The 11,465-nt window shown below is 39.8% G+C and overlaps 1 protein-coding gene and 1 non-coding gene across 2 annotated transcripts; one reads left to right on the top strand and one right to left on the bottom strand.

The window, feature by feature from the left end:
- Positions 1 to 472: 472 nt before the first annotated feature.
- On the top strand, positions 473 to 5,018 carry LOC148691674 (uncharacterized). Its single transcript, XM_088683384.1, has 3 exons — positions 473 to 760; positions 953 to 961; positions 4,653 to 5,018. The coding sequence occupies exons 1-3, from the start codon at positions 473 to 475 to the stop codon at positions 5,016 to 5,018; spliced, it is 663 nt and encodes a 220-aa protein (XP_088539510.1).
- Positions 5,019 to 8,701: 3,683 nt separating this feature from the next.
- LOC148691673 (small nucleolar RNA R71) lies at positions 8,702 to 8,812 on the bottom strand. The gene has a single exon (XR_015955379.1). It is a non-coding gene; the product is annotated as a small nucleolar RNA R71 (small nucleolar RNA).
- Positions 8,813 to 11,465: the final 2,653 nt, after the last annotated feature.

Here is an 11,465-nt window from a genome sequence, read left to right as displayed (position 1 = left end):
GCAATCAAAGAAAGAAGAGAATGAGAAGGACATTCTGGAAACCTTTAGGAAAGTTCAAGTCAATATCCCACTCCTTTATGCGATTAAGCAAGTTCCTAAGTATGCGAAATTTTTGAAAGAGCTTTGCACAACCAGGAAGAGGATTTCGAACAAAGAGGTGGTCCAGGTAAGTGAGAATGTTTCAACGGTGTTACAAAGAAAACTACCACCTAAATGCAAAGATCCGGGTAGTTTTACAATTCCTTGTGTTATTGGAAATACTAAATTTGAACATGCTATGCTAGATTTAGGAGCTTCAATTAATGTCATGCCTTACTCAATTTATGCATCTATGAACTTAGGAGAGCTTAAAAACGATGGTGTGATTATTCAATTGGCCAATCGTTCTAATGCCTATCCAAAAGGAGTTTTAGAAGATGTTTTGGTGCAAGTTAACAATTTGAACTTTCCGGCAGACTTTTACGTGCTTGACATGGAGGATTCATCCCATTCTACACCATTGTCGATCCTACTTGGGAGACCTTTCATGAAAACAGCCCGCACCAAGATCGATGTGTTCAGAGGAACTTTAATGATGGAATTTGATGGGGAAGTTATTGATTTCAATCTTTCTGAAACTATTAAATATCCTAAAGACAATCATTCTTGTTTCTCTATTGATATACTTGAGTCATTGGCGGAGGATTTTCTTGATTCGTTGGACAAAGACCCACTTGAAACCACAATTGCCGAGGGAATGGGTATAGAACTAAATCTGGCCGTGCATGATGAGGAAGTTGGCGAGATGGTGGCTGCACTTGAATCATCGCCACAATATCAAAGTAAGCCCACAAACCCAATTTCAATTCCCGTTTCTACTAACAAGTTGTTACCTTCAGTGATTCAGGCACCCATTCTTGAACTTAAACCATTGCCAAGTCACTTGAAGTATGTCTATTTGGGAGACAAAGAGACATTGCCCGTCATTGTTTCTTCATCACTCACGGCAACAGAGGAGGCCAAATTGGTTCGAGTATTGAAAGAGAACAAAACTGATGTGAAATATTCTAACACTCAAATTAAAACCCTATGATTGTAGTATATGAAAGTAGCGATTGTTTTAGGCCGGGGATTAGAAGGGATGCTAATCTACTCTAAACTGACTTAAAAACACAAAACAAAACTTAAAAACACTTAGCTAGACGTAAATGACTCAAAACAAACTAAAAAGACTCAAAACACACAAACTAAGTCCAATTGACTCGAAATAGACTCTAAAGGGTGATTTGGACGAAAATTACTTTTAACTTGACTCAAAACACTTAAAAACACAATGTTGGACAGATTCTAACTAGTTGACACAACAAAGTAAAAGGGGATTGGATTTTGGACGAAATTAAGGTAAAACCAAGCAGATTGTAAAGACTCTAAACAACTTGGACGAAATTGGGTGAAATATGGGTGAATGTCTAGCTAGAGGGTTCATCTCCACACATGACACATATGCATACAAATTGATTTCCAGTTATTATTCCTTTAAACCATGAATGACAACGCCCCAAGTTAATTGCATCGCACAATCAACTATCAGATTTTCCTTATTTCATTGAATTAGATGGAATACGCATCGCAACCAAATTATCTTCCTCAAGTTCCCTATATGAAATGCATGATAGAGATACATATCAAAAGTCATTAAGTTCTATGAAAATCGTAAGCATTGACAAGGCATTCATCACTATGAAACGCATGAGACTCATACCAAGGATTTACTTAACACGATTGTGACTAGCAACCTCCACTACTTGTGAATATAAGTGAATAACTATTACGTGAGACCCCCTTATACTCTAGCATCAAATTCATGCATGCAAATTAAGTGTTGACCCCCAACCAGCATACATAAGCAAGTTTTGATAACTTAGATAAGCAAATCACATTCAAGACTTAAGAAACAATAACTGGATATAATCAATTCATATAAAACATATAATCATGGCTCGAATTTACCTCTAACTAAAAAGAAATTAGTTCCTCATGTTCGCAAAATAAAGATAATTAAACTTAAACATAAAAAACTAAGATAAAATACACCTAGAAACACTCCAAGTGGCTCCTCCTTCCTTCCTCGCTGCACACAATAGGGATTTGTGTGAATTTAGGCTCTTGAGGTGTGGTGGATGGTGTGGTGTGAAATTGTGGTAAAGGGTGGTGGTTTTTGAGTGTTGTGGCATCATGTATTTATATGGTGAAGGGGAGGCACGAAATTAGGCTGAAAAGGAGAGGAATTAGGACTCCAAATCACCAAAGAACAAGGACACTTTCAATCAGATTCCAAGGAGGACAAGGAATGGTCCTTGTGGCAGATTCTAGAACTTCTAGAAGGGTTACATGTGGCATAAACTTAATGCACGAAAATAGGGCTTCTAGAACTTGATATTTAGGTTATTTAATGTGAAAAGGAGTCCTCTTTGAAGTTGGAATTAAGGTAGGAAAAGATTAGGATAGGATAAGATAAGATAAGGTTGGATAAGGTTTGGATAAGATAAGGAAATTTGGATAATATTCCTTCTTTGTAGCTGATTCCTTATCTTCCAAGTCTTCAATTTAATTCTTCCATATGTTAATAACATTCCTAGCCTCTCTTGATCTTCAAATTCGTCCATCCACCTTGCTCCATGCATGTGCAATCCATTCCAAGCCCAAAACTGCTCTAAAATGCTCCAAATTGCACTTTCTTTCCAACTTTGTCATTTAAACCTACAAACACACGAAAATAGCTTAAAACACTATAATAAATAGAAACTAACTTACTAAATGCAAAGAAACAAGCTAACAAAGTCGCATAAATATGCTCCTATAAAAAACAGCCATAGGATGGACCTTGGCCGATATTAAGGGGATTAGCCCTACAACATGCATGCATTGCATACTTCTAGATGAGGGGGCTAAACCAACTCGAGAGGCTCAACGTCGGCTCAACCCTACAATGATGGAAGTTGTGAAGAAGGAGGTTATCAAATTACTTGATTGTGGAGTGATTTATCCTATCTTGGATAGCCGTTGGGTTTCACCAATTCAAGTAATGCCAAAGAAATCCGGAGTGACAGTGGTGAAGAACGCCGAGAATGAGCTTGTGCCAACACATATCCAAACGGGTTGGAGAGTTTGCATTGATTATAGGAAGCTCAACACCACCACAAGGAAGGACCACTTCCCTTTGCCGTTCATTAATCAAATGCTTGAAAGGTTAGCCGGTCATTCTTTTTATTGTTTTCTTGATGGGTATTCGGGATATAATCAAATTGTCATAGCTCCGGATGACCAAGAAAAGACCACTTTCACGTGCCCTTTTGGTACTTTTGCTTATCGTCACATGCCATTCGGTTTATGCAATGCACCTACCACCTTTCAAAGATGCATGGTAAGTATATTTTCAGATTTTGCGGAGAAAATAATTGAAGTTTTTATGGATGATTTTAGTGTATTTGGTGATTCTTTTGACGATTGTTTACATAATCTCACTTTAATCTTAGAACGATGCATTGAAAATAACCTTGTTTTAAATTGGGAAAAATGTCATTTCATGGTAAAACAAGGCATAGTTTTAGGGCATATAATTTCGGCCAAAGTGTCACATCCCCGCCCGGGGTGGACCACTTCCCGGGCCTGCTCCACCACCATAGCACGATATTGTCCGCTTTGGGCTTACCATTCCCTCACGGTTTTGTTTTTGGGAACTCACGAGCAACTTCCCAGTGGGTCACCCATCATGGGATTGCTCTAGCCCCCTTCTCGCTTAACTTCGGAGTTCCCATGGAACCCGAAGCCAGTGAGCTCCCAAAAGGCCTCGTGCTAGGTAAAGATGGGAATATACATTTAAGGATCACTCCCCTGGCGATGTGGGATGTCACAATCCACCCCCCTTAGGGGCCCGACGTCCTCGTCGGCACACACGCGACCAGGGTTAGGCTCTGATACCAAATTGTCACATCCCGGCCCGGGGTGGACCACTTCCCGGGCCCGCTCCACCACCGTAGCACGATATTGTCCGCTTTGGGCTTACCATTCCCTCACGGTTTTGTTTTTGGGAACTCACGAGCAACTTCCCAGTGGGTCACCCATCATGGGATTGCTCTAGCCCCCTTCTCGCTTAACTTCGGAGTTCCCATGGAACCCGAAGCCAGTGAGCTCCCAAAAGGCCTCGTGCTAGGTAAAGATGGGAATATACATTTAAGGATCACTCCCCTGGCGATGTGGGATGTCACACAAAGGGATTAAGGTTGATAAATCAAAAATAGATCTTGTACGCTACTTACCCTCTCCTACTTCGGTTAGAGAGGTTCGTTCTTTTCTTGGACATGCAGGATTCTATTGGCGATTCATCAAGGACTTTTCAAAAATCTCCAACCCCCTTTGCAGACTTCTCCAAAAGGATGTGCCATTCAAGTTTGATAAAGAGTGTGAGAAGGCCTTCAAACACCTCAAGGAAATGCTCACTTTGGCCCCCATCATTGTTCCACCAGATTGGAGCCTTCCTTTTGAGCTTATGTGCGATGCCTCGGATCATGCATTAGGAGCTATTTTAGGCCAAAGGAAGAACAAGCAGCCACATGTCATCTATTATGCATCCCGGACCTTGAATGATGCCCAATTGAACTACCCCACAACAGAAAAAAAAACTTCTTGATGTTGTTTTTGCTTTAGATAAATTTCGTTCTTATTTACTTGGTACTAAAGTTATAATTTACACTGATCATGCAACGTTGAAGTACTTACCCACCAAGAAAGAAGCCAAGCCAAGGCTTATTCGTTGGATGCTTCTACTTCAAGAGTTCGATATCGAAATCTGGGACAAGAAAGGAAGTGAAAACGTGGTGGCTGACCACTTGAGCCGCATGGTACATGAAGAAGAGGCCGTACCTATCCCAGAGACATTCCCAGACGAGCAGTTGATGTTCATCGAGGTAATTGAGCCCTGGTATGCCGATTTAGTGAATTATTTGGTGTCTAAACAAAATTCCAAGCAACCTAAATAAACACCAATGTAATAAACTTAAAAGGGAGGCTCGGTTTTATGTGTGGGATGATCCTTATTTGTGGAAATATTGTGCGGATCAAATCATTCGTAGGTGTGTGCATGAATCGGAGTTTAATTCAATTTTAACGTTTTCTCACACTTATGCATGTGGAGGTCACTTTGGCACTCAAAGGACGCCACGTAAAGTACTTGAATGTGGTTTTTATTGGCCTACTATATATAAGGATGCTAGAACCTTTTGCATAACATGTGATCGATGCCAAAGAACCGGAAATATAGGTCCAAAAGACCAAATGTCGCAGACACCTATCCATGGTGTCAAAATTTTTGATGTTTGGGGCATTGATTTTATGGGTCCTTTTCCTTCATCTCATGGTTTCCTTTATATTTTACTTGTGGTTGATTATGTGTCGAAATGGGTGAAAGCAAAAGCCACCCATACTAATGATTCCAAAGTGGTTGCAGATTTTGTCAAAACTAACATATTTGCTAGATTTGGAATGCCAAGAGTTCTTATAAGTGATGGAGGGTCCCATTTTTGCAATCGAACCATTGAAGCTTTGCTCAAGAGATATAACGTCACACATAAGGTGGCAACACCTTATCATCCTCAAACAAGTGGGCAAGCCGAGGTTTCCAATCAGGAAATCAAGCAAATTTTGGAGAAGACCGTTGGGCCAAACCGGAAGGATTGGAGCTTGGGTTTGAATGATTGATGCAAAAATTAACTTAACACACAAATTAACCCTCTTTTGACAATTGTAGCGTAGAAATAAGTAGGGATCGTTCTTATACCGGGGATTAGGAGGGATTGCTAAACACTTTAAACTGACTCAAATAAATAAAACTAACCTTTAAAACACTTAACTCACTTAAAAAGACTCAAAACAAGTTCACACGACTCAAAATAAGCTAAAAACACTCAAAACTGCCTAAACACACAAACTGGGTGATAAGTCTCATTTTGCATACGTTTATATATTCCTTATTTGGCGTCTTTGTGATGTTTTTGGATCAAACTAGTTGCATTTTACATTATTTGGTGTTAGTGTGCAGCCAAGTGTGTACTTGGATCAATGAGAAGGCAAATGAAGTAAAAACATTCCTTTTAGTAGCTGAGCATTATTCCAAACGTGGAGAGGATTCTAGGGAGTTAAATTGAAGTCCAAATGAAGAATCTAGGAAATAATTGGCTGCTGGAATTTCAAGAAAAGATGTGAAGTGGTAAGAGATGCAATTCGGCCATATTGGGTGATTCTAAACAAGGCAAAAACATTGAAGTCAGCTATGTGGTTCCAACATCAAAACATGCATTCACATGCATGTTCATAACTTTGGCCGTGCATTCCCATGTCATCCCATCATTTTATGCACTTCTAGCACCAAATCAGATTCCACACACCTTGTGCCGTGCATTCCACTACTTGTCCAGCTCCCTTTTGCACCAAAAACATCCACTTCCATTACTTAATCCACTCAGCCACATTTTCACCATGATCACAACCTGGCCGTGCACTCCCATGTGATTCCAAGTCAGATTATGCACTTCTAATACCAAAACATGCATTCACATGCATGATTCACAATCTGACCGTGCATTCCATTACCTTTCTCCACTTCATCTTTGCAGAAATCCACATGCACCTCAATTAAGTAAACCCCATGCTTGCACATTTCCCTTTTGCCATGCACCCATTATTCCAGAAAAACACTTATCCCATCATTCCATGCCATTCCAGCGCCCCCTTTGTCCATGCCGTGTGCTTTCTTCCCCTTTCCAGATTTGGACAACCAATTCCAGGTTGTCCATTTCAGCTTTGCAGCCAATGCACATGGATGATTCAATTAAAATAGCCACATGCTTGGACATTGCCCATGCCGTGCGTCCACCACCTCAGAAACCCATCAATTCCAGCTCATTCATGCACTTCCATCTCACATGTGCAGATCCAGATCCAATCTTAATGTTGGCAGCCACATTCCTTCCTATAAAACTAGGCACACTTCACACAACACCAGCTTCTTCCATCATTCCATGATTCACACGCATAACCACTCTATTCTCTGTCCATTTTCTGTCCATTTGTTCTCCCAAGTACAGAAACCATTCAACCATAACCAATCTACCTTCATTTACATAGCATTTGGAGAACCAACACCGAAGGCACCCTTCCAGGAATTCAACATCAGTTTTGCTTCAAGGGTTTCTTCTTATTAATTCTATGTTCATTCATGTTTTATATTTTTATGTCAAACCTTTTGTAAACATGAAGTGTAACTAATCTCTCTCTAGGGATTCGATGTAGCCTTGCAAAATTTGCCATGTAATCAAGTTAGAATGCTCAGTTTGTCCATCTATTTCTTGTTTCATTCTCTGATTTAATTGTGACTTTGTGAGTTGATTTTAATGTTTGATCATCATTTGAATTAATCACAAGTTGTTTAGCCAAGATTAAAGCACACATCATGCATAATCTTGGTGGATATGTGAATGAATGAAGGGAATGTTTGGCAAACATCCTGCCGAGTGATTCCCTTTGGTTTTATGAAAGTTTCTTGTGCATTACATACTCTTGATTAGGAACCAAAGTTGCACATCACAATTAGGTTCTTGATTAGAGACATTTGATCAAATCCACACATCATATGGTTGATCATACCCAAGTAAACCAAACTCAAGAAATAGGTAGATGGCTGAGTATAAACTAACTTAACAAACATGGACTTGGTTTAGCAATGGTGAAACCGAATCCCTAGCTTCATCTCCATTGGTATTATCCCATTTTATTAGTTGTTGATTCATTTAATTGTGTTTACTTCATTTTCTAGTGTTTTCAAGTTACAACAACAAATCTGCTTAATTTGATTAGTTTCATTCATTTCATAGAGTTCTTGCAAAACAAGTGATTATATAGGATCAATTAGTCCCTGTGGATTCGACACCCTTACTTGTGCCATTGTACTAAACATATTCTAGCATTAGGAAGGATTATAACTCAACAAAAATGGCGCCGTTGCCGGGGACTGATTTCAGTCCCTTGTAATTGCTTGTTTGCTATTTAAAACTTTGTTCTTTTCATTGTAGGTAGATTCTTGATTTTCATTCAAACTTGTGTTATTTTGTTTCAGGTAGTATATGTCAAATAGACTTGTGGAGCTAGGCCAAAGAATTGAACGGTTAAAGGGCCACACTTTGGACAACTTTGTGCCATCAAGTTCCTCCATTATCCGTGAAGAAGAGGAAAGGAATTCACCTAGTTCAACAAGTAAAGGATCTGAGCAATTTAATTGGGAAAGAGAAGAAGAGATGGCGGGCAACCAAGATGAACTTCGAGCTTTGGAGGACTTTGCTCAACCAATCATACCAAATTCACCTTCATGCATCTTGCTGCCCACAGAAGCTAGAAACTATGATCTCAAATCTTCACATTTCCATATGTTTCCCTCATTTTATGGCTTACCTAATGAAGACCCTTTAGCTCATATTAAAGAGTTTTACAATGTTGTGAGTGGTTTACCTTTGCAGGGAGTAAGTGAAGCAAATTTGAGGATGAGAGTGTTTCCTTACACTTTGAAAGATAGGGCCAAGAGTTGGTTGATGACTCTAACACCAGGTTCCTTCACCACATGGGATGCCGTGGCTAAGAAGTTCTTGGAGAAGTTCTTTTCCACTCAAAAGACAGCCACATTAAGGGGACAAATCTTCAACTTCAAACAAGATGATGGAGAACCTTTCAATGAGTGTTGGGAGCGTTTTAAAGGCCTCTTGCTGCAATGTCCACACCATGGGTTACCTTTTCACTTACAAATGCAAATTTTCTATGATGGACTAACCCAAACATGTCAATCAACTGTTGATAATGCAGCAGGTGGAGCTTTGAAGAAAAAGAATGCTTAAGAGTCATATAACATTTATGAGATGTTGGGGTCTAATGCTCAACACAAAGATTTAAGGGGTAAGAAAGTTGGAGTCTATGAAACAAGTTCTAATCATGAGCTTTTGTTGCAGGTAGCTAACCTAGAAAGGAAGATTGAATCCGTGCTCAACATGGTGCCAAAAGCAAATGAAGTGTGTGCCATTTGCAACATACCAAGCCATCCTACTCACCAATGTCCATCTAGGGAGGCTTATCCCGAGTATGTCCAAGAGCAAGTGAACCTCATGAATTCTTACAATCAAAGGCCAAGGAATGATGTGTTTTCCAATACATATAATTCAAGTTGGAGAGATCATCCCAACCTTTCATGGAAGAACAACAATCAATTCCAAAATTTCCAACCAAAACCTGCCACTACCCTTGAAGATACGGTTAAGTTGTTAGCCCAAAACACCTTGCAATTCCAAAATTCCACAAATAGCACTCTCCAACAACATTCAGCGGCTCTAACCAAAATGGAGACACAATTGGGGCAGATTGCAGATGCCTTGAACCAAAGAGAAGTTGGAAAGTTTCCAAGCCAACCCGTGATACTCCAAAGGAACCAAGAGCAAGCCAAAGCAATCACTACACTTAGAAGTGGTAAGGTTATTGATAACAAGGTTGGCAATGAAGTTACTAATGAATATGATCATGTGAATGCAGGTGTTACTCAAGGAGACAATGAGAAACCAAATGAGGAACCAAGCCATGCTAATTCCTCACTTGAAGCACCAAATCTTCACAAGGCCGAGAAACCTTACACTCCACCAATACCATTCCCTGGAAGACTTGCCAAGAGCAAGCAGGATAAGTCATTTAAGGAAATTTTTGATATACTAAGCAAAGTGAATGTTAACTTACCTTTGCTTGATGTCATTAGGAACATGCCGGCATATGGGAAGTTCTTCAAGGAGTTAAACAGCTACAAAAGGAAGTATGGACCACATGAGAAGGTAGTGGTGTCTGAGAATGTGAGTGCAGTTTTGCAAAGAAAACTTCCACCAAAGCTCAAGGATCCAGGAAGTTTCTCTATCAACATCACCATAGGGGACAAGAAAGTAGAGAAGGCGATGCTTGATTTGGGTGCTAGCATCAACTTAATGCCTTATTCCGTGTACCTTCAACTAGGTTTGGGAGATTTGAAAGCCACCACCATTTCATTACAACTTGCAGACAGATCCGTGAAATATCCAAGAGGTATAGTAGAAGATATTCTAGTTCAAGTTGATAAACTAATCTTGCCTGCAGATTTTGTAGTGTTGGACATGGAAGAAGCTCCTATACATGACCGAGAGTTGCCTATATTGCTTGGGAGACCTTTCATGGCCACGGCCAAGACCATCATTGATGTGCAAAATGGACTCCTCACTATGACAGTGTTAGGAGAGACAGTGCAATTCAAAGTGTTTGAATCTCTTTCTCATCCTTCTTCATCTCTTGATTGTTATGCCATTGATGTGCTTGATTCACTTGTATTCTCTAAGTTCTTGCAGGCACAATCGAATGAACCATTACAAACTGTTTTGAGTCAATCTCAAGAGGAGTTTGATGAGGAAGATGCACTCATGGAAGAAGTAGCTGCCTTGGAAGCATTAGCATTGTATCCTTTGAATGTTTCACCTCTTTTAGAGCCTTTAGAATCATCAATGTCACATCTAACTCCTTCCACTGTTAAGGCACCAAAACTTGAACTTAAACCACTTCCACCACATCTAAAATATGCATATCTAGCTGAATTTGAAACTCTTCCAATTATCATAGCTTCTGATCTCACCCCAAATGAAGAAGATAAACTAATTAGGGTGTTAAAAGAGTTCAAATCAGTTTTTGGTTGGTCTATTGCAGATATCAAGGGAATAAGCCCTACCATGTGCATGCATAGGATTCTCTTGGAGGAAGGAGCAAAGTCAACCCGTGAACCACAAAGAAGGCTCAACCCACACATGAAGGAAGTTGTTAGAAATGAGGTGTTGAAATTGTTAGATGTGGGGATCATATATCCCATTTCTGATAGCAAATGGGTGAGTGCTATTCAAGTGGTACCTAAGAAGGTGGGAATCACAGTGATGAAGAATGAAAACAATGAGCTTGTGCCCACAAAGCCCACGGCTAGTTGGCGTGTTTGCACCGATTACAGGAAGTTGAATTCTAGCACTAGAAAAGATTACTTTCCTATGCCTTTCATAGATCAAATGCTTGAGAGGTTGGCAGGTTACTCACATTATTGTTTTCTTGATGGATACTCAGGTTACAATCAAATTGCAATTGCTCCGGAGGATCAAGAGAAAACAACCTTTACTTGCCCATTTGGCACATTTGCATATAGGAGAATGCCTTTTGGACTTTGCAATGCTCCAGCAACATTCCAAAGATGCATGTTGGCAATCTTTTCTGATATGGTAGAAAGATTCATTGAGGTATTTATGGATGACTTCTCCGTGTTTGGTTCCTCTTTTGATGAATGTCTTAACCATCTCTCTTTAGTACTTCAAAGATGTCAGGAAACAAATTTGGTTCTCAATTGG

Source organism: Pyrus communis, chromosome 13 (assembly GCF_041283825.1).
Source record: "Pyrus communis isolate YQ-2024b chromosome 13, ASM4128382v1, whole genome shotgun sequence".
Classification (NCBI taxonomy): domain Eukaryota; kingdom Viridiplantae; phylum Streptophyta; class Magnoliopsida; order Rosales; family Rosaceae; genus Pyrus; species Pyrus communis.
The sequence above is the reverse complement of the archived record's forward strand: the minus strand, read 5'-3'. Positions and strand labels throughout refer to the sequence as shown.